General features: G+C 47.5%; 1 protein-coding gene across 1 annotated transcript in view; it reads right to left on the minus strand.

Annotated features, from left to right (window-relative positions):
• Positions 1–24,618, minus strand: part of LOC146046305 (C-signal-like) — a 42,895-nt gene that overhangs the window by 15,567 nt on the left and 2,710 nt on the right. Inside the window, exons 2-3 of the mRNA XM_083165556.1 lie at positions 3,579–3,630; positions 1,592–1,779 (exon numbers count right to left, since the gene is read on the minus strand). Coding sequence (XP_083021682.1) covers positions 1,592–1,779; positions 3,579–3,630 — 240 coding nt within the window. The remainder of the gene's footprint in view (positions 1–1,591; positions 1,780–3,578; positions 3,631–24,618) is intronic.

Here is a 24,618-nt window from a genome sequence, read left to right on the forward strand (position 1 = left end):
GAGCATGTAGGACGGAAGTGCGGAAGTGCCTTGCTTCTGCAGTGTGGCTGACGGTGGATGGGCCTGTCAATCACCCGTGAAACCCCGCCCACCGTTTGCCACACTGCGTTGACTGACAGATCTGGCCAAATATATAAGAGATTCTGGTCATGCCCCCATATTACTGCCTTGGAGGGAAGTTTTTCGATCTAGCTAATGAGGTACTAGATATTTCAATACCATCTACTACCTCTGTGGCGCTGATCCCAGTACTGTCCGACCTCATAAACGCTATATTCTAGGTCACATTTTTATTGCGGCCCGCGCAGTCTTAGCCCAGTGCTGGAAACAAACCAGTCCCCCCCCCCCCCTCGCTCTTCAAAGTTATTCAAAAAATTTACTTAAACTACACTATGGAAACAAAACATTTACCATTCTCACGTTCAGCCTCCTCCCCAATGGTTTGCTGGTCTCTTTGTCATGACTATGTTGCTGATGGAGTGCGTTCATTGCACCTTCCTAAATCGCCTCATTGTGACCCCCCTCCAGTCTTAATGAGAAGCACCCTGACCCCACAAACTGTCTGTGATTCACCAACCCTCCGCCCTAGGGCCTGCCTGCATCGTTACCCATTTCCGGCATTCCCCGCATAAATGTCTTTGATTTATTACTGATTCTCTCCGACAATATAGATCCAACCTGTATTTTCATTTAGTAGGATTCCTGGTACTTGTGAGTTATCTGGACGCCCGATTTTTTGATTGTATGCCTTAAGTTAAGGCATACAATCAAATGCGATGCGATGCGATATCGCATCGCATCGCATCGCATGCGATATCGGATGCGATGACCCGATTTTTCCATAGGAATCAATGTTAAAATGATTCCTATGGAAAAAGGGGTCCTTTTCATACCCCTACTATCCAAGTGGGCATGGAGTTGGATATAAACCTGTGGCGAGCGTAGCGAGCCACCGAGCCCGAAGCGTGGCGAGCGAAGCGAGCCCCGCGAGGGGACGGTATTCCGTGTCCCCTCGCGGGGCTCGCTACGCTCGCCACGCTTCGGGCTCGGTGGCTCGCTACGCTCGCCACAGGTTTATATCCAACTCCATGCCCACTTGGATAGTAGGGGTATGAAAAGGACCCCTTTTTCCCATTGAATTCCATGTTAAAATGGACTCAGTCCATTTTAACATTGATTCCTATGGAAAAATCGGGTCATCGCATCGCATCGCATCGCATCCGATGGTCGCATGCGATGCGATGCGATGTGCCCGATCCGACCCGATTTTCAAATCGGGCGTCCGGATAACTCACATGTACCGGATTCCTTTTTTTGTGCTATTATTGTTTGTTTCTACAACAATTTCATTGTGTTACATATGATGCCATTTCTTGTTTGTATGCACACAGAATCTATGTAAACCCCCTACCCCCAGTTTCTGTTCCTCCTCCCTCCCTTTCTTTGTTCTGACAACTGAAAAATGTTCATAAAAATATTGATGTTAAAAAAACAACAACTATTATAGTATTATAGTTAATATAGGCTCCAGGGGGCTGGGTTGAGATGATGTGGTTTGCAGCACCATTAATATAAGGGTTCAGATTATTACCTGGCTTACTTGCAGTGGCCCAACCACATTTGTTTTGAATACATTGATCATGTCATCACAATTTACGTTTTGCAGGTCAACCCGCGACATGATTCCGGCATTGTTTATTAGCAAATTTAGCCCAGAGCCATTCAGGTGTTTTTCAACTTCGTCTACGGTTCCTTTTACACTGTCGGCATTTGTGGCATCTGTAAGTAAACACATTAATACGTTTGTAAGTTCAAGTTAAATAAAAATATTCATTAAAATAACTACAACTGTATTCTAAAGGCGGCCATACACTGTTACAATGTCTCTCAGCAGTGTATGTCCATCCGATCCCCTTTGAGGTGTCAGGGACCTTCCTGGGCAGCAGGATTGCCTATGTTTAAGTACAACAGTATAACACTATTGCATGTTTTCTGTATTTACTTGATTGGATGCTATAATAATTTAAGGTGCCCATACACTGCTGCGATGTCTCGCAGTAGTGTACGCACACCCGATACACTTCGAGCCACCCGGGACCTTCCCATGGGCAGGGACGCATGCGATAATGAGTCCCTGCTCCCCGCCAGCCTCGCCACCAGGAGGAAGGTCCCAGAACGGGAAGTTGGACAGTCAGCAGGTCCAACCATCTGCTCGGATCCGATGCGCACGGGACCGCGCATCGGACCTGACGGCATGTCAGGGACAGCCGATTTGGTCCGATTTAATGGCCGTTTGGTCACAGTCTGCCGAAATCAGACCAAATCGGCTCAGTGTATGGGGGCCTTTAGACTAGCATAAGTGTGCTATTATTTGTAAAGTGCAATGGAATCTGCTGCGCTATATAATAATAAACTGTAAATAAATAAATATTAGAGAAGTTTTATTTTGTTAAATATCATATATGAAAATAGACCTAAAATCAAAACAAACTACTGAGGTCACCAGACTAATACAGCACATAACATATATAGTGCACTAATTGGATCCAAACTAATATATATATATATATATATATATATATATATATATATATATATATATATATATATATATATATATATAATGTAGTTGATCATCCTATAAATTGTGTGACTCCAGATTCATTTTTTGCCATTGAAAAGCTTAACTATACCCCTTTTACACCAACCCAAATAATCTGGGTTTTTGCACAAAAACGAAGGTTTGCTCTAAACCGAGTGGAAGCCCCGACAATTCGACATGGGAAATGTGCTGGGTTGTAGTTTTAAATTTATCTTTGGGAATAAAATAAAATCCCAAACTTTTTCTTATAAATAAATGTCATAGCTTTTAATCCGGTAATGTTTTCTTTAATGGCATCCCTTTTCTGTCATGGTGGCCTCTTTTGTCACCTCCCCCTTGTTAAGGCCCTTTCTAATGCAATCCATAGGAAAAAGCAGGGTTGACCTGGGTTCAGTGTGAACTGGGCTGATACGGCAATATGGTGGGGTGCATTGCAGTGGAAATGTGTCTACAGCCGGGTCCACTCCAGGACTGACCCGGGTTCAAATTTAGAGGACTGCTCTAATTAGTGCATAGTCCTGACCTTTACTCTGACAACTTAACCCCCACCTAGACCCTGTCGCAACATGGCAGCCGCTATCTGTTGTCACACTCCTCTATTGTTCACAGTGTGGGGAGTTCACTCCTGCTCCACACAGAATATATACATGGAGTGCCTCCACTTGTCTCTGTACCCCAATGTATACATTGTCCCTGGAGGGCACCACCGGCAGTTACTCAACACCCTTGGAGTGCTATAAACATATATATATATATATATATATATATATATATATATATATATATATATATATATATATATATATATATATATATATATATATATACATACATACATACATACATACATACATATACACAGACACAGTTACAAATGACTGAATTAACAATTTAAAAAAGCTTTTATTAAATACTGTATAATGTATATTATATGACATAATATTATTCGATTTGTGAACCATGTATAATTGCTTACCGAGCTGGAGCACCACAACATTGCTGTGTTTCAAAGCCAAATTCCTTAGTTCCTGAAAATCGAAAAATTCCCAAAAAAATGTAAGAATGGCTTAACATCCTAGAAAGCACTTAATATATATAATGCATAATCAAGTTATCAGTATGACCTTCATTTATGAAGATAATTGATAGAGAAACTCAGCACAGAGGTGTTTTATTAACAGGATTCAGTTTGCCCCTAAAGAACACTCGGTTGTCCCAATAAACAGGTGATCTGTGAAAACACAGACGCTAGCATGTGTGACCAATTTAGTAAACAAATCATTTCCCCATACAGTATGTGTGGTCATTGTACTCTGATACCACACACACACACACACGAGAAAATACAGTATCTAGTGTAAAATGAAGTATATGCTTTTCAAATGAATGACTTATTTTTGATATTAGGGCATCTCATACATATACATTGTCATTTTTGTAGGAATTGCTATTCAACAAGAAAAATCACATACTGTACACATTATGAGGTCAGCTCAATTAGATGAGAGCTTTCAAAAGTTCATTTGCAGCATGGAACGTGCATACATCACGTCACAGCTGAGAAATGAGGAATTCAGTGAGAAATGATGATTTGTTGGCATGTTGGCATTGGGGTGATGGGTAGTTTTTATACAAAAAGTGACCAATGAGACAATGTGCATAAAAATAGAGAAATCCTCCTGAATGTCTAAAAAGGGTCAACTAATGGGTAGTACGGACGGTGTAATGGTTATAGCATTACTGGCTCACAGCGCTGAGGTCATGGGTTCAATTCCCACCATGTGTTATATATACGGGGCAGCACAGATGGTTAACATTACTGCCTCACAGCACTGAAGTCACGGGTTCTATCCCCACCATGTGTTATATATATGGGGCAGTACAGATGGTGTAATGGTTACATTACTGCCTCACAGCGCTGAGGTTATGGGTTCTATCCCCACCATGTGTTATATATACGGGGCAGTACCGATGGTTAACATTACTGCCTCACAGCACTGAGGTCATGGGTTCTATTCCCACCATGTGTTATATATACGGGGCAGTACGGATGGTGTAATGGTTACATTACTGCCTCACAGCACTGAAGTCACGGGTTCTATCCCCACCATGTGTTATATATATGGGGCAGTACAGATGGTGTAATGGTTACATTACTGCCTCACAGCGCTGAGGTCATGGGTTCTATCCCCACCATGTGTTATATATACAGGGCAGCATGGATGGTGTAATGGTTAGTATTACTGCCTCACAGCGCTGAGGTCATGGGTTCTATCCCCACCATGTGTTATATATACAGGGCAGCATGGATGGTGTAATGGTTAGTATTACTGCCTCACAGCGCTGAGGTCATGGGTTCTATCCCCACCATGTGTTATATATACGGGGCAGTACGGACGGTGTAATGGTTAGCATTACTGCCTCACAGTGCTGAGGTCATGGGTTCTATCCCCACCATGTGTTATATATATGGGGCAGTACAGATGGTGTAATGGTTACATTACTGCCTCACAGCGCTGAGGTCATGGGTTCTATTCCCACCATGTGATATATATATACAGGCAGTACGGACGGTGTAATGGTTAGCATTACTGCCTCACAGCACTGAGGTCATGGGTTCTATCCCCACCATGTGTTATATATACGGGGCAGTACGGATGGTGTAATGGTTACATTACTGCCTCACAGCACTGAGGTCATGGGTTCTATCCCCACCATGTGTTATATATACGGGGCAGTACGGATGGTGTAATGGTTACATTACTGCCTCACAGCACTGAGGTCATGGGTTCTATCCCCACCATGTGTTATATATACGGGGCAGTACGGATGGTGTAATGGTTAGCATTACTGCCTCACAGCGCTGAGGTCATGGGTTCTATCCCCGCCATGTGTTATATATACGGGGCAGTACGGACGGTGTAATGGTTAGCATTACTGCCTAACAGCACTGAGGTCATGGGTTCTATCCCCAACATGTGTTATATATACAGGGCAGATGGTGTACAGATGGTGTAATGGTTAGCATTACTGCCTAACAGCACTGAGGTCATGGGCTCTATCCCCACCATGTGTTATATATACGGGGCAGTACGGTTGGTGTAATGGTTAGCATTACTGCCTCACAGCACTGAGGTCATGGGCTCTATCCCCACCATGTGTTATATATACGGGGCAGTACGGTTGGTGTAATGGTTAGCATTATTGCCTCACAGCGCTGAGGTCATGGGTTCTATCCCCACCATGTGTTATATATACGGGCAGTACGGACGGTGTAATGGTTAGCATTACTGCCTCACAGCACTGAGGTCATGGGTTCTATTCCCACCATGTGTTATATATACGGGTAGTACGGACGGTGTAATGTTTAGCATTACTGCCTCACAGTGCTGAGGTCATGGGTTCTATCCCCACCATGTGTTATATATATGGGGCAGCATGGATGGTGTAATGGTTAGTATTACTGCCTCACAGCGCTGAGGTCATGGGTTCTATCCCCACCATGTGTTATATATACAGGGCAGCATGGATGGTGTAATGGTTAGTATTACTGCCTCACAGCGCTGAGGTCATGGGTTCTATCCCCACCATGTGTTATATATACGGGGCAGTACGGACGGTGTAATGGTTAGCATTACTGCCTCACAGTGCTGAGGTCATGGGTTCTATCCCCACCATGTGTTATATATATGGGGCAGTACAGATGGTGTAATGGTTACATTACTGCCTCACAGCGCTGAGGTCATGGGTTCTATTCCCACCATGTGATATATATATACAGGCAGTACGGACGGTGTAATGGTTAGCATTACTGCCTCACAGCACTGAGGTCATGGGTTCTATCCCCACCATGTGTTATATATACGGGGCAGTACGGATGGTGTAATGGTTACATTACTGCCTCACAGCACTGAGGTCATGGGTTCTATCCCCACCATGTGTTATATATACGGGGCAGTACGGATGGTGTAATGGTTACATTACTGCCTCACAGCACTGAGGTCATGGGTTCTATCCCCACCATGTGTTATATATACGGGGCAGTACGGATGGTGTAATGGTTAGCATTACTGCCTCACAGCGCTGAGGTCATGGGTTCTATCCCCGCCATGTGTTATATATACGGGGCAGTACGGACGGTGTAATGGTTAGCATTACTGCCTAACAGCACTGAGGTCATGGGTTCTATCCCCAACATGTGTTATATATACAGGGCAGATGGTGTACAGATGGTGTAATGGTTAGCATTACTGCCTAACAGCACTGAGGTCATGGGCTCTATCCCCACCATGTGTTATATATACGGGGCAGTACGGTTGGTGTAATGGTTAGCATTACTGCCTCACAGCACTGAGGTCATGGGCTCTATCCCCACCATGTGTTATATATACGGGGCAGTACGGTTGGTGTAATGGTTAGCATTATTGCCTCACAGCGCTGAGGTCATGGGTTCTATCCCCACCATGTGTTATATATACGGGCAGTACGGACGGTGTAATGGTTAGCATTACTGCCTCACAGCACTGAGGTCATGGGTTCTATTCCCACCATGTGTTATATATACGGGTAGTACGGACGGTGTAATGTTTAGCATTACTGCCTCACAGCACTGAGGTCATGGGTTCTATTCCCACCATGTGTTATATATACGGGCAGTACGGACGGTGTAATGGTTAGCATTACTGCCTCACAGCAATGAGGTCATGGGTTCTATTCCCACCATGTGTTATATATAAGGGGCAGTATGGATGGTGTAATGGTTATATTACTGCCTCACAGCGCTGAGGTCATGGGTTCTATTCCCACCATGTGTTATATATACGGGGCAGTACGGATAGTGTAATGGTTACATTACTGCCTCACAGCGCTGAGGTCATGGGTTCTATCCCCACCATGTGTTATATATACGGGGCAGTACGGATGGTGTAATGGTTACATTACTGCCTCACAGCACTGAGGTCATGGGTTCTATCCCCACCATGTGTTATATATACGGGCAGTACGGATGGTGTAATGGTTAGCATTACTGCCTCACAGCACTGAGGTCATGGGTTCTATCCCCACCATGTGTTATATATACGGGGCAGTACGGATGGTGTAATGGTTAGCATTACTGCCTCACAGCGCTGAGGTCATGGGTTCTATCCCCACCATGTGTTATATATACGGGGCAGCATGGATGGTGTAATGGTTAGCATTACTGCCTCATAGCGCTGAGGTCATGGGTTCTATCCCCGCCATGTGTTATATATACGGGGCAGTACGGACGGTGTAATGGTTAGCATTACTGCCTCACAGCACTGAGATCATGGGTTCTATCCCCACCATGTGTTATATATACGGGGCAGTACGGATGGTGTAATGGTTAGCATTACTGCCTAACAGCACTGAGGTCATGGGTTCTATCCCCACCATGTGTTATATATACAGGGCAGATGGTGTACAGATGGTGTAATGGTTAGCATTACTGCCTAACAGCACTGAGGTCATGGGTTCTATCCCCACCATGTGTTGTATATACGGGGCAGTACGGTTGGTGTAATGGTTAGCATTACTGCCTCACAGCACTGAGGTCATGGGCTCTATCCCCACCATGTGTTATATATACGGGGCAGTACGGTTGGTGTAATGGTTAGCATTATTGCCTCACAGCGCTGAGGTCATGGGTTCTATCCCCACCATGTGTTATATATACGGGCAGTACGGACGGTGTAATGGTTAGCATTACTGCCTCACAGCACTGAGGTCATGGGTTCTATTCCCACCATGTGTTATATATACGGGTAGTACGGACGGTGTAATGTTTAGCATTACTGCCTCACAGCACTGAGGTCATGGGTTCTATTCCCACCATGTGTTATATATACGGGCAGTACGGACGGTGTAATGGTTAGCATTACTGCCTCACAGCAATGAGGTCATGGGTGCTATTCCCACCATGTGTTATATATAAGGGGCAGTATGGATGGTGTAATGGTTATATTACTGCCTCACAGCGCTGAGGTCATGGGTTCTATTTCCACCATGTGTTATATATACGGGGCAGTACGGACGGTGTAATGTTAGCATTACTGCCTCACAGCACTGAGGTCATGAGTTCTATCCCCACCATGTGTTATATATACGGGGCAGTACGGACGGTGTAATGGTTACATTACTGCCTCACAGCGCTGAGGTCATGGTTTCTATCCTCACCATGTGTTATATATAAGGGGCAGTACGGATGGTGTAATGGTTAGCATTACTGCCTCACAGCACTGAGGCCATGGGTTCTATTCCCACCATGTGTTATATATACGGGGCAGTACGGACGGTGTAATGGTTAGCATTACCGCCTCACAGCACTGAGGTCATGGGTTCTATCCCCACCATGTGTTATATATACAGGGCAGTACGGATGGTGTAATGATTACATTACTGCCTCACAGCACTGAGGTCATGGGTTCTATCCCCACCATGTGTTATATATACAGGGCAGCACGGATAGTGTAATGGTTAGCGTTACTGCCTCACGGGTTCTATCCTCACCATGTGTTATATATACGGGGCAGCACGGATGGTGTAATGGTTAGCATTATTGCCTCACAGAGCTGAGGTCATGGGTTCTATCCCCACCATGTGTTATATATACGGGGCAGTACGGACGGTGTAATTTAACCCCTTCCCGACATTGCCTTTTATGGTAATTTTTTTTTTTTTTTTCCTCCTTGCGTTCAAATAAGCGTAACTTTTTTAATTTCCCGGCTATATAGACACATGAGGGCTTTTTTTTTGCGAGACAAGTTGTACTTTGTAATGGTACCATTTACTATACCCTATAATATTCTGGGGAATCAGGAAATAATTCAATGTGGGGTAAAAAAAAAAAAAAACGCCATTCCACAATTTTGCGCTGGTTACGTTTTTTTTGAAGTTCATATTTCGTTTAAAATGATGGGTTATCTTTATTCTATGGGTCGTTACGATTCCGGTGATACCAAACTTATATAGTTTTCGTTACATTTTACCACTAAAAAAAAAAAATAGAAAATGTTACGGTTTTTCGAATTTGCGTCGCGTCGCCATGTTCTGCGGCTTATAACTTTTTTATTTTTCCACCTACGGACCTGGGTGAGGGCTCATTTTTTGCGGGCTGAAGTGTACTTTTTAATTAATACCATTATGGGATATGGGCGACTTTCTGATCTCTTTTAGCTATTTTTTTTTGGGTAGGCGATGCGACCAAAAAACGTAGTTTTGGCGTTGGGGATTATTTTCCGTTTACGCCTTTAACCGTGCGGGATAACTAATGTTATATTTTAATAGATCGGACTTTTAGGAACGCGGCGATACCAAATATGTTTATTTTTTTATTTTTTATTTATTTTTATTTGGGAAATGGGGAAAGGGGGGTGATTTGAACTTTTAATATTTTTTTATTTTTTTATTATTTTTAAACTTTTTTTTTTTTTTTTTTTTACTTTTACTACAAGGCCCCCTAGTGTACTTGACCACTAGGGGGCGCGATCGCCTGTACTAGGTTCAGCCATAGAGCTCTATGGCTGAACGTCGTGATTTTATGCACTTCCTATTACATCCTGCCTCAGGCAGGATATGATAGGTATGCAGACACGGCCAGCACAGGGGTCTACATTAGACCCCTGGCTACCATGGCAACCGATCGGCACCCTCCGATCTCGCTGCGGGGGGCCCCGATCGGCGCCCCCCCTCCGATCAGCTATTTAAGCACTGCGGTCGCTTTGCCCGCGGTGCTTAAAGGGTTAAACGGCCACGATCGGCGAACTCGCCGCTCGTGGCCGTGAGAGCAGGGACCTGGCTGTAATATACAGCCATTACCTGCTCTCTTTCAAGCCAGCTCACTCCGTGAGCTGGCTTGATTCCCCCGCAACCGACATATGATGTACGTCATATGTCGGGAAGGGGTTAATATTCACACCAGTTCCTACCCCAGTGGAGCTTACAATCTATATTCTCTGTATATTCACTCTAAAACCTAAGGGAGCATAATTTACGCAAAAAAACTAATGGAGCACCACAAACGCCAGTTGTATTAATTGAACATTTCTGTTTAGATAGATTATAGTGTTCATTCGAGCACCCACCAACTTTGAAAACCTGCCATAAAGTGTGGCGAGCTGTGTGCAGAAGCCGACTCCCAGCCTGCCAGCCAGCCCAAAGACTGCCAGCAAGGAGACCTGTGGGGTCGGAGATGAGTACAGGTACCCAGCACCCCCGAAGTCCCCCTCGAACCCAGACGACCTCCTCTGGACAGTTTTGGTTCTCCCTTCATCTCCCCCATGTGAGCTGGTCACAATTAGATAGGCCCATGCCATTCAGCCACCACAGTACGCCATTGCCACTTGCCCCTTCATCAGTCCCCAGCATGATCCCACTGGGTGCTGCTCATTGAGCCCGGAACCTTTCCACCCCTGTTGTGGGCAAAAGTGAGCAGAAAAACTCACCATCCCCTTACTCAGGTTCCCCGATCGCCTCTCCCAAGCCTGAGGATCCAGAGTGGGTGAAAATCCCCATTGCTTTATCCCTGGGGAAACTGGTGCTACTCTTATACCGCTTTCAGATTGCACTCTGGACCCGGGTTATTGCCGGGTCCTTCTGTCTCCAACCCGGGTCGAGGTGCGGTGTGAAAGCATCACTGTGAAAATTCCCGGGTTCAGTAACTATGCATTTCAACCCTGGTCTTGACCAGTGTTGAACACGGCTCTAACCCGGGTTGTGGTGCAGTCTGAAAGCTCCCTACCCAGGTTATCCAACACTGCATTCATCAAACTATAGGCTGATTCCTCTGTCTCGTTTGATGAGGTCAGCGGCCAGAGACCATAAAAACAAGCAGCAGTGTGCTGTAGGGAACACGGTCTGAGGCAGCATTGCGGCAGTAGCACAGCCATGTCCTCATCTGTCCTGTCAGAGGAGGAGGTGAGGGAATTGCTTAATATAAGGGGAGAGGAAAACAAAAAGCAGACAAATGACAGGAACAATAAAAGATGCTGTGGTTTACAAAAACATAGCTAAAAGAGAGGCTCCTCCCCCTGTGCAAATATAGGTGTCACTCAGTATTCGTCTAAGCCCCTCACTTCTTTGTTTCCTTTGTTTCCTTCATGTTTGCGAACCTGAAAAAAAGTCCACTTTTAATGACACCCATAGCTTTTGATGTGCTGACCCGGGTCCAGTGTAAAAGCGGCCAACCTGAGAATAACTCGGGTTCAAGTACAGTGTGAAAGGTGTCAAAAAGGTGCCTGACCCAGGTCGCAGCAAGGATGATCCCATGTTCAAAATACAGGGTTGGACCCGTGTTTGCGGTCTGAAAGCAGTAGTAGTGACTTGTACTATCTCACTTTGGGCCTTATTCTGATCTGAGCTCAGTACAAATTTGTTCTTAAAATGGGCAAAACCATGTGCACTGCAGGTGGGGCAGATGTAACATGTATAGAGAGAGTTAGGTTTGTGTGAGTTATTTTGTTTCTGTGCAGGGTTAATTCTGGCTGCATTATTTTTACACTGCAATTTAGATTTCAGTTTCAGCACACCCCACCCAAATTTAATTCTCTTAGCACAGGTTACATCTGCTCCACCTGCAGTGCACATGGTTTTGCCCATTTTAAGAACAAATTTGTACTGAGCTCAGATCAAAATAAGGCCCTTTATGCTATTACATACTGTGTGCACAGCACCACCTTGTGGAGACTTCACAAATTGTGCCAGTGTTGTGCATATTAAGTTATCAACAGTTTTATTTATCTGTAATGCTTATATTTAAACGTATTTGCACGTGACCTTTGCCAAGTGTCGGTGCCTCGGCGCTTCCTCTTTTTGCATATGTACCTGAGTATTGCCGTTATTGCATGCATTATTGCCAATGTCTGCTGTGTGGATATGTATTATGTGTGTTTGCTTTTAACCACCTTTTGGCCTTTATTCAGATCTGATCGCAGTACAAATTTGTTTAGAAAATGGGCAAAACCATGTGCACTGCAGGTGGGGCAGATGTAACACTTGCAGAGATAATTAGATTTGTGTGAGTTATTTTGTTTCTGTGCAGGATAAATACTGGCTGCATTATTTTTACACTGCAATTTAGATTTCAGTTTCAGCACACCCCTCCTAAATGTAACTCTCTCTGCACATGTTACATCTGCCCCACCTGCAGTGCACATGGTTTTGTCAAATTTTCCAAACAAATTTGGGTACTTGTGAGTTATCCGGGCTGCCGATTTCTAAATCGGGTCGGATCGGGCACATCGCATCGCATCGCATGCGACCATCGGATGCGATGCGATGCGATGACCCGATTTTTCCATAGGAATCAATGTTAAAATGGACTGAGTCCATTTTAACATGGAATTCAATGGGAAAAAGGGGTCCTTTTCATACCCCTACTATCCAAGTGGGCATGGAGTTGGATATAAACCTGTGGCGAGCGTAGCGAGCCACCGAGCCCGAAGCGTGGCGAGCGTAGCGAGCCCCGCGAGGGGACACAGAATACCGTCCCCTCGCGGGGCTCGCTTCGCTCGCCACGCTTCGGGCTCGGTGGCTCGCTACGCTCGCCACAGGTTTATATCCAACTCCATGCCCACTTGGATAGTAGGGGTATGAAAAGGACCCCTTTTTCCCATTGAATTCCATGTTAAAATGGACTCAGTCCATTTTAACATTGATTCCTATGGAAAAATCGGGTCATCGCATCGCATCGCATCCGATGGTCGCATGCGATGCGATGCGATGTGCCCGATCCGACCCGATTTAGAAATCGGCAGCCCGGATAACTCACAAGTACCCAAATTTGTACTGCGATCAGATCTGAATAAGGGCCCTTGTTTGCAGCTGTAACCATTTGCTTTCTTACCAAAAAAATTGGTTGTTGCCGCCAAATTTGATTAGTTACTTTTCCCACAGGCTCCTGCACTAAGAAGGTTTGAGAAGCTCTACAGCAGCCGTGAGTAGATAAAGAAGTAAAGGTACGACACTACACTATCACATACATTACGAAACATTTCCTCCATCTTGCTATTGGAGGAGGTATAGTGTAATGGGGCTGGTTTAATATATACACATTTATAAGCCATTTATAATAAACGCCACATCAACACTTTATTTGCAGTACTGTCACTTTAAGAAATAAAAGTACAATTTTGTTTTCAGGGAGATTTTTTTTTTCTCCCACTGGCCCACTCGCTGTTACCATTGCACAATCTGCCACAGTGATGTCCACACCATGCCAGCACCACCTGCATACCTCCCAACATGACCCTCTCCTGGACCTCCCTTTTATACACCTTTTACACCGCCGCAAAACTCTGGGTCTTTGGCGGCTCAGAGGCGGTGTAAATGGGACACGCCGTGTCCCTTTACACGGGACTTCTACCTAGGTCCTGACCTGGGTAGAACACGGCCAGTACCTGGGTAGAGGGTGGTGTAAATGGTTACGCCGGGTCATCCGACCCGGCTCCCATTTACATTAATGGGGGACGTGCAACCTGCAGACCACATCGTTCGCAGGTTGGATGGGGAATGGCGCACACAGCCTCCTGCTGTCTACTGTACCCTGCAGACAGTATCGGAGGCAGGGAGGAGGTGAATGAATGCCTGTGTGCGGCATCCATTCACCTCCCGGACGACGGCTGGGGGGGTGCATGATGGCTGGGGGCGGCCCAGCAGATTACCCTAGTGCTGGGCTTGCCCCCAGTGCAGCGGTACGGGTCCCGTCGGCGACCGGCGCTTGGAGATGACGCCATCTCCAAGCAGCGGCAGAGGGCGGTGTAAATGGAGCAAACGCCGGGTCACACCCGGCTTGAAGCAGGGATCAAAAACCCGGGTGCGACCCGGCATTTTTGGTGTAAAAGGGGTATTAAATTATGATTACTAGCACCTGTTTTACAACACCTATCTTATTAGTTAACCTCAGAGCCGGCGCTACCCGCTCAGCAAGGGATGCAAAGCAGGGAGGCGCCAGGCTTGAGAGGTGCTCTCCCTGCTGATCTGCAGTGAGTTACTGCCCAGGCTGCGCTGTGCCCGTCACACTATGACAAAGCATCAGCGCTGGCAGCCAGCTTCTTCCTGCATGATGATTACCTGTGCCCTCCCCTTACCTAACCTCCCTGTGCCTCCTGACCTGTCAATCAACATAACACACAGCCGGCAGCAGCACCGCGGCCTCCCTCCTCCCATCAGTGGCATATTTACTTCTCACTGCAGATTAGGGATGGCCATCGACCATTGATGATTCGAAATCATCGATGGTTCATGGCCAATGTCGAATACTTTTGCCATTGATGGGGGAGAACCAGATGGTTTCCCTCCATCGATGGAATAGCAAAACGATGTTTTGCTTTTTTTTTTTTTCGGGACACGGGCATAGCTCTGCCCCCAGACACCCACAAAGCCCCGCCTCCAGTGTTTTCCATCAAACAATGGATGACCATCGATATGTAAAAATATCGATGGTCATCCATTGCATAGGTAAGCACTATCGATGGCCAGTTGCAGAATTGCCATAGATGGCAATGGCAACGATGGCCATCCCCACTGCAGACACTGTGCAGCTCCCCCCAATGCTCTGCTGAGTGTGCATCCTGCTTAGGCAGGAACTGAAAGTTACATGACTCTGGTACACACTGGAGGAGCCAGCAGGCATAAGAGGAGTGAGGAGCAGCTCAGCTGGTGTGACAGCCTGCAGCATCCACAACACGTGCAGACAGGGGAGCAGCATCTCAGGTAAGAGGAGGGGGAGGGTCGATGTGCAACCCTCCCCCCCCCCCCCCACACACAGCCTGTGTGTGTGTGTGTGTGTGTGTGTGTGTGTGTGTGTGTGTGTGTGTGTGTGTTTTATGTTGCCATAATGACAGTTTATGCTGGATGGGAATGTTACTGGTATGTGAAGCTTGGGGTGGGGTTAGTGTCATATTAACAATGTTATGTAACTATTTTTTTATTATTAAGCCATTGCCTTTCACATTCACTCACTACCTCTTCCCGGCCCTCATTTATCTCTCGCTCTCTTCCTTCACCCGCTGACATTCCCTCTCCCTGTCGCACCTCTCTCACCTGCTGACTCTCTCCCCATCCCATCTATCTCCTGTCACCTGCTGACTCTCTACCTCTCCCGTCACCTCTCTCTCCTGTCACCCGCTGACTCTCTCCCTCTCCCACCTGCTGACTCTCTCCCCACCCCATCTATCTCCTCTTACCTGCTGACTCTCTCCCTCTCCCTTCATCTCTCTCTCTCTCTCTCTCTCTCTCTCCCTCTTGCACCTCTCTCACCTGTTGACTCTCTCCCTCTCTGTCTCTCTCCTTTTACCCTCTACCTTCCACTGTCACCCACAGCCTCTCCCTATAATCAGTCTTTACCATCAGCGGTGTAGCGACGTGCCATGGTGCCCGGAGCATGGGCATGTTTCACGCCCCCCCCCCCCCCCCATATTTATTTATACGTGTACCTGCGTATATTAATATATATATATATATATTTATATTATATGCAGGTGCACGTATAAATATGGGGGGGGGGGGCGTGAAGCATGTGTTTCCAACGCCAGTATTGAGTACTGGTGTGTTATATATATATATATATCATAATAAAAAAAACACACCAGCACTCAATACTGGCGTTGGAAACACAATAAATAGCTCTGTAAACAAAGGCACACACTTTTAACATGACAACATGACAATTTAGTGGCACTTACTGTTAACAGAAGGGATGCAAACAGTTAAGTGTCTGCTCCCGACACATTCCTCTCTCCGTGCAGCAGCAGCATGAAGAGGGAGAAACACACTTTTGACAGCCTGTGTGGACGGACTCCTCCGGAGTTTCAGGCTGTCAGGGTGAGCAGGAATGAACTGCTGGGAAGGAGGGAGGGACGGGACTGTAGGTTTAGGGTGCCGGCTTTAACACAGGTAGTGCAGGGCGGGCGGCACAGCTGTGTTGATGTCCTCTCTGCACTGAGGAGTAGCTGCGAGCGGCGGCTGTGTAAAAGCGTCCCTGCCCTGGCCACTGCTGCGCTTCTGTAGTGTACAGGAAAGTCTCCTGCTGTGTGACGCGCCAGCAAGTGTCCTGTGCCCGGGCCGGAAGTGACAATAGAGTGTGTGTGGGGATCCCGGGACCCGGCGCACAAGGAGTGTGTCCTGTGCCCCGGGGTCGGAAGTGGTGGCGGGGGTCGCCCTGTGTTCCTGCGCCGGGAAGAAATAAAGTGTCTGGGCGGGGGAGCGGGCGAGCAGGGCTGGGGAGCCGGTGGCAAAGTGCACAGCTCTGGCGCCAGGTGACATCTCTGCGCCCGGAGCAGGTGCTCCACCGGCTCCACCCTAGCTACGCCTCTGTTTACCATACTCCATTGCTTTTGCCCTGCTGTTACCCTCTGGGCGGTTTCACATGCTCCGGGTGACGTCAGGTGGCGATTGTCTCCATTCACACGGGACGGTCACTGCCCGGTTGCAGCCGGATGTCACCACTGGAAAGGACGACTGCCGTGCTGTGGCCATCCCCACCATTGTAAACATCTCTGTGCGGCATGGCTTCTTGGCCGTATGGGATTTCGCCGCCCGGCGTCAGCCGAAGAGTGTGAAACCGCCCTCGCTCCACCACCTCTCTCCTGTAACCTTTTCCCTGTCACCCACTGAATCTCACCCTGTCCAAGTTGTCCTTTCTAGCTTTTCACATTTTCAAACTAAGAAACATAGTAAAGATATAAAGAGGACTATCAGATATGTCCCTTGTCAAGTTAAAGGCTTATTGCAGCAAATGTGACTCATTAGCCAAAATAAGCGTTCCCATGGGTGTGCATGCCCCAGCAATCAATAATATCGCATGGTGAGTATGCTTCCATGAACAGGCCATGGCTAGTTGCAAGCACAATGCAGCTACTTGTGGGTAGGTGTAGGATGAGCGTGACCACATCTGTATTTGCAGGAGGGCGCCGGACTCCCCAGCACCGGCCCTGGTTAACCTGTTCAAACTGGTTACGGCAATCATAAATGAAGGTGGTCCAGGAGCAGAGCAGAGGGTCCCTCCTGGAGAGGGTCATATTGGGAGGTATGCATCTCGTGTAACTCAAGCAGCGATAATGCCAAGGTCATGGGTTCGATCCCCGTACTGGTCATAACAATGTAACAGGTCAGCCATTCTGATAGGACACAGCAGACAGTTTTCAGAATTTGTGTGTGTATTTAATGCCATACAAGCCACAAATCCTCTTTACAACAAAGCAAACTTCAATTAACAAAGGGTATTTGCCCACGCAGTGCTCTGTGCACGTGGAACCTCAGTGCCTCTGGGCACGGGCAGTCCAAGTCCCTGGCGCTACAATACTTATTGCTAATTACTGGCCTTTATCAGTCATCAGCGCAATGAGCACAAACTAAACCAGGTGTAAATCTCTTTCCCTGCAGCCCAGTTCCCACCTGTGGTTGTGCAGGTCTGAAAACCTGGACTGGAGCCGTGTGCCTGAAACTTCACCCATCTTTCCTCCAGGCACACCTCAGAGACCCAGTCCTGGCTTTGCAGTGAACCGGGTTCTGTTACCTGGCTGCAGAGCACTCTCTAAGGCTGGACGGCTCTTTGACCCTTTACAGGGCAGTTGTGACCAGAGAAATCCAACACTCTCTGGTGACACGAATCCTGTTTCACAACATTCTTTATCTCAGTTTCTCAACAAAGAAGTGTATTTCACAGATTAAACTAATCCGGTTAAGGTTCATTCAGAACTATTGCATACCTCACAACTTATGATCATGGGGAAGAGGGAGAAACTTGGGCACAGAAGGTGCATGCCAGAAATTAGAGGGCACGTCCAAAAGCTGCTGTCAGGTCCTCTGTCCCTCTCTGCCAATTAATACACCTGTGCGAATACCTGCCCCCCCCCCCCGCGCGCTTATCGACGATTTTACACACAGCGCTGCATATATATGTTTTGCATAAACAGCCATTTGCAACCTTGCATGGGCGCCTGAAATAATTCAATGGTCACCGAACATCGAATGATTTTTGTCACTTTCTGGTGACCCACATTAGTGGCATCTTGCTGCTCCGTGTACAGGGCAGTCAGCTGACGTCCGGTGATGTCAGCCGTCCACCTCTCATTTAGGTGGCCGCTGATTCTTTTGTATTAAAGTTTTCAAATATCCAGCCCACCACCTGCCACTGCAGGGGAGGCGGAGAGGGAAAGCGCCTCATCTGCCGGCATATCCAGCCCACCACCTGCCACTGCAGGGGAGGCGGAGAGGGAAAGCGCCTCATCTGCCGGCATTTCCCCACTCTTCAGATGGGTGTGTGCCATTAGCTGCGCTCGCAATGCGAGGAGATGCGGTGCACTTTAAACTATGTCCATGTCAACTGTGTTAACATTCAGGTAAAAAAAAAAAAACAATGAACAACCCCATGTCGACCTTTTGACTGTCGACATAGACATTGTCGAACTAATGACCTTTCGACCTAGAACCATGTCGACTTCTTCCCATGTCGACCATCATGCTGTAGACCAAATTATCCCAACCCAGGAAACCATCTGGTTTTCTCCATCGATGGCAAAAGTATTAACCATTAGTCATAGTAATAATAATAATAGTGAATTTGATTCATCAATGGTCGATGTCCATCCTTAGATCTAATTCCCATGTTAAAGCCATACTTGCCTACCGGACCCTCTCCATGAGGGAGAAATGCTCTGTCCCTGGGCTTCCCTGGTAATGTATGATTGCCAGCACCTGTGGTGACACCTTTCTTATCAGTTACCCAGCTCCCCACAGGTGCTGGTAATCCTACATTATCCATACCTCCCAGCATGCCCCTCTCCAGGAGGACACAATGCTCTGCTCCTGGCCTTCCCTGGTAATGTAAGATTGCCAGCACCTGTGGTGACACCTTTCATATCAGTTACCTAGCTCCCCATAGGTGCTGGCAATCCTACATTATACATACCTCCCAGCATGCCCCTCTCCAGGAGGACACAATGCCCTGCTCCTGGGCTTCCCTGGTAATGTATGATTGCCAGCACCTGTGGTGACACCTTTCTTATCAGTTACCTAGCTCTCCACAGGTGCTGGCAATCCTACATTATCCATACCTCCCAGCATGCCCCTCTCCAGGAGGACACAGTGCTCTGTTCCTGGGCTTCCCTGGTAATGTATGATTGCCAGCACCTGTGGTGACACCTTTCTTATCAGTTACCCAGCTCCCCACAGGTGCTGGCAATCATACATTATCCATACCTCCCAGCATGCCCCTCTCCAGGAGGACACAATGCTCTGTTCCTGGGCTTCCCTGGTAATGTATGATTGCCAGCACCTGTGGTGACACCTTTCTTATCAGTTACCTAGCTCCCCACAGGTGCTGTCGATCCTACATTACCAGGGAAGCCCAGGAACAGAGCATTGTGTCCTCCTGGAGAGGGGCATGCTGGGAGGTATGGATAATGTATGATTGCCAGCACCTGTGGGGAGCTAGGTAACTGATAAGAACGGTGTCACCACAGGTGCTGGCAATCATACATTACCAGGGAAGCCCAGGGACAGAGCATTGTGTCCTCCTGGAGAGGGGCATGCTGGGAGGTATGGATGATGTAGGATTGCCAGCACCTGTGGGGAGCTATGTAACTGATAAGAAAGGTGTCACCACAGGTGCTGGCAATCATACATTACCAGGGAAGCCCAGGAACAGAGCATTGTGTTGCCCTGGAGAGGGGCATGCTGGGAGGTATGGATAATGTAGGATTGCCAGCACCTGTGGGGAGCCAGGTAACTGATAAGAAAGGTGTCACCACAGGTACTGGCAATCGTACATTACCAGGGAAGGTCTGGAACAGAGCATTGTGTCCTCCTGGAGAGGGGCATGCTGGGAGGTATGGATAATGTATGATTGCCAGCACCTGTGGGGAGCTAGGTAACTGATAAGAAAGGTGTCACCACAGGTGATGGCAATCATACATTACCAGGGAAGCCCAGGAACAGAGCATTGTGTCCTCCTGGAGAGGGGCATGCTGGGAGGTATGGATAATGTATGATTGCCAGCATCTGTGGGGAGCTAGGTAACGATAAGTAAGGTGTCACCACCAGAGCCAGATTAAGGTCAGAATGGGCCTGGAGCTGAAAATGATCAAGGGCCTATTATGCGCAATATTAGGGGTTGTGGCCAGCACCTAATAATGTGAGGGGCGTGACCAGTGTTCTGGTTGGGTGGTCTGCTCATGGGTGTGTCTCTATTTGTGTAAATACTAATTATATTGTGTAACTAATTATATATGCCTGGAAAAGGCAGGGGGCTGACATAAGAAAAATGCAGGGAGATATATTGGCGGGTGCACTCCAAAGGTGCACCCGCAGGATGCCGATGTCCTAATATACTTGCGGGGTAAGGCGGCACTCCAGTTATGAATAAAATACTGAAAGTCGAAACTTGGTAGACAACATTTCAGCACCTTTTATGTGGTCACCTAAGTTTACCACACCATATACCCCTTATACAAATCATGCAACACAATAGTAACCCGGTACTTATATGTTAGTTGGGCGCCCACTATAAGTAGTACGCTCATACCCCCACTATCCATGTCGGCATGGAGTTGATTTTATATAGTGTGGCGAGCGCAGCGAGCCACCGAGCCCAAAGCATGGCGAGCGTAGCTAGCCCCGTGAGGGGACACGGAAAACTAAGCAACTAGCTTAGTGGGTGCCCAACTAACATATACCATATATACTCGAGTATAAGCCTACTTTTTCAGACCATTTTTTATGCTGAAAAAGCCCCCCCTCGGCTTATACTCGAGTGAGGGTCCCACTTGAGTCAATAAGTTTTCCCATTTTTTTGTTGTAAAATTAGGTGCCTCGGCTTATATTCGGATCGACTTCTACTTGACCGTAACCCCCTTATTCTGTACTTGCCTCTTACACATTATACCACATGGAATGAGCCAAAATTTACACAGATTAAGCCAAAATTCACACTATGGCACACAGATTAAGGCAAAATTCACATTTTGCTACATGGCTTGAGGCTTGAGCCAAAATACACACTATACCAGGCATGTCCAAACAGTGGCCCTCCAGCTATTGTGAAACTACACGTCCAAGCATGCCTTGACATCGTTTTAGCATTCCCTAATAGCAAAACTGTGGCAATGCATGATGGGACTTGTAGTTTCACAACAGCTGGAGGGCCATAGTTTGGCAATGCCTGCACTATGCCAAACAGATTGAGCAATAATGCACAAAGGCGCGCATTAAAAATTTACACCATAATGCCCATAATGCCCATAATGCACATTACATGTTAAACCTCACACCATAATCTCCATTACGTATTATGCCAAACACCATAATGCCTATTAAAAATTATGCTTCATAAGTGTTGCATACCTACATGTTCATTGCCAGTGGTTCCATGCTCATTGCCATATGGGATTACATTCTCATTGCCAAGGGAGAATACATGCTCGCGGTAACTGGGGGACAGCACCGATGGGCAGAAATGACAGCCATTGACAGCCGAGCAGAGAGCAGGGGGCTGCCCGGCTGTATTTAGAGCACTGCATGTCCCGGCTATTTGAAATAATACCCCTTTCACACCAGAAAATGCAGGGACTTACCCGGTAATATGGTCCCAGGATCATGGAGGGACATTCCCGGACTGGCCCCTTTTACATCAGCCTAGTCTCTGCATTTTCTGGTGTGAGGGCGAGAGAAAACCACCACCGCCCTCCTTTAAACAACCAGCTATATCATGGGTCTTCAAACTGTGGCCCGCCAGATGTTGTGAAACTACAAATCCCAGCATGCCTTGCCACAGTTTTAACACTCCCTTATAGCAAAACTGTGGCAAGGCATGCTGGGATTTGTAGTTTCACAACATCTGGAGGGCCACAGTTTGAAGGCCCATGAGCTATATCTTCGGAACCAACTGATCCATTTACATGTAGGCTTCAAATGATTTTGGTCCCGTGAAAATGGGCCGTTTGGTTCCATAGAAATCTGTCTTCAAACAACATGAACAGCCAGAAATGAAAAAAAAAAAAATTGGTTTACCCGCAATATCTCAATGAACCCATAAGGACCAGGTATCAGATTGAAGGCCAAGCGATTTGGGTTAGACTGAGATCAACCTTGAGCTTCTGTGATGCCGGAGGGGGAACTGGCAGCCGTTGGAACCAGGTGGAGGACGGAGTTAGCAGGTCCCATGTTATTCTATGCGGAAAACGTTCCAGGTTTGCCTGGCGGTATCTCCGGTTCCCGGGGGGCTACCGACACGGGGCTGGGCTCGTTGGAAAGCCCTGGCCCTCAGCTACAAAATGGGCCTATTTGGAGAGTGGGCCTGGAGCTATAGCTCCATCAGGCCCATTGTTAATCCGGCCCTGGTCACCACAGGTGCTGGCAATCGTACATTACCAGGGAAGGCCTGGAACAGAGCATTGTCTTCCTCATGGAGAGGTACAGGTAGGTAACCCTGGCTAAAGCATGTTTGGGGTTAGGTAATATGTGGTCCTCTGCTGAGGAAACATCCTAACATGCTGTGCCACAGCTCAAACAGCTAAACTGTTTATGCCTCATACACTACTGTGATTTAGGCTGACTGAACATGCTGAGAAATTTGCCCAAATCGGGGGCATGTGATGTCCCCTCAGGTCCAATGCGTGGCCCTGTGCCCACCGGACCTGAGTCAGAGGTCAGACTGGCATGCAGTTCCGACCTCTGACCCTCCTACCAGCGGTGGGGAACAGGGGTCGCATGCGATTGATGATGTGAGAGGACCGCATGTGATGTTTCGCATGCAACCTTGCTGCGGGCGATCGGCTGGCCATACAGTGCTGCGAGAGATCGGCTGACCATACAGTGCTGCAAGAGATCGGCTGGCTATACAGTGCTGCGAGAGATCGGCTGGCCATACAGTGCTGCGGGCGATCGGCTGGCCATACAGTGCTGCGAGAGATCAGCTGGCCATACAGTGCTGCGAGAGATCGGCTGGCCATACAGTGCTGCGAGAGATCGGCTGGCCATACAGTGCTGCGAGAGATTGGCTGGCCATACAGTGCTGCGAGAGATTGGCTGACTATACAGTGCTGCGAGAGATCGGCTGGCTATACAGTGCTGCGGGCGATCGGCTGGCCATACAGTGCTGCGAGAGATCGGCTGGCCATACAGTGCTGCGGGCGATCGGCTGGCTATACAGTGCTGCGAGAGATCGGCTGGCTATACAGTGCTGCGAGAGATCGGCTGGCTATACAGTGCTGCGAGAGATCACAGCAATGTACGGCCAGCTTTACAGGGTGTGCTGGGATGTATATTTCCATAAGCAGCTGGTCTGCCAAGTCATGTAACTACACCTTCAATTACACATCATCACACCTGGCTGACAGGAATACTACAGACAGCCAGCTGGAGGCTCCTGGCCCAGCCCCACCCATAACTACTATTATAAAACTGTCTCGGCTTTAAAATACAACTCAAACTATGCCTTAAAAAGTGATAAAGTGTAGAGTGATAAACTACTAATCAGCTCCTAACTGCCATGTTTCAAACACGCCTGTGACATGGTAGTTAGGAGCTGATTGGCTGCTACTTTATCACTCTCCACTTTATCCATACTTGACAATGCTCTGTTCCTGGGCTTCCCTGGTAATGTATGATTGCCAGCACCTGTGGTGACACCTTTCTTATCAGTTACCTGGCTACCCACAGGTGCTGGCAATCATACAGTATCCATACCTCCCAGCATGCCCCTCTCCAGGAGGACACAATGCTCTGTTCCTGGGCTTCCCTGGTAATGCAGGATTGCCAGCACCTGTGGTGACACCTTTCTTATCAGTTACCTAGCTCCCCACAGGTGCTGGCAATCCTACATTATCCATACCTCCCAGCATGCCCCTCTCCAGGAGGACACAATGCTCTGCTCCTGGGCTTCCCTGGTAATGTAGGATTGCCAGCACCTGTGGCGACACCTTTCTTATCAGTTACCTAGCTCCCCACAGGTGCTGGCAATCATACATTATCCATACCTCCCAGCATGCCCCTCTCCAGGA

This window comes from Crinia signifera, chromosome 11 (assembly GCF_055691185.1).
Source record: "Crinia signifera chromosome 11, ASM5569118v1, whole genome shotgun sequence".
NCBI classification, from domain to species: Eukaryota; Metazoa; Chordata; class Amphibia; order Anura; family Myobatrachidae; genus Crinia; species Crinia signifera.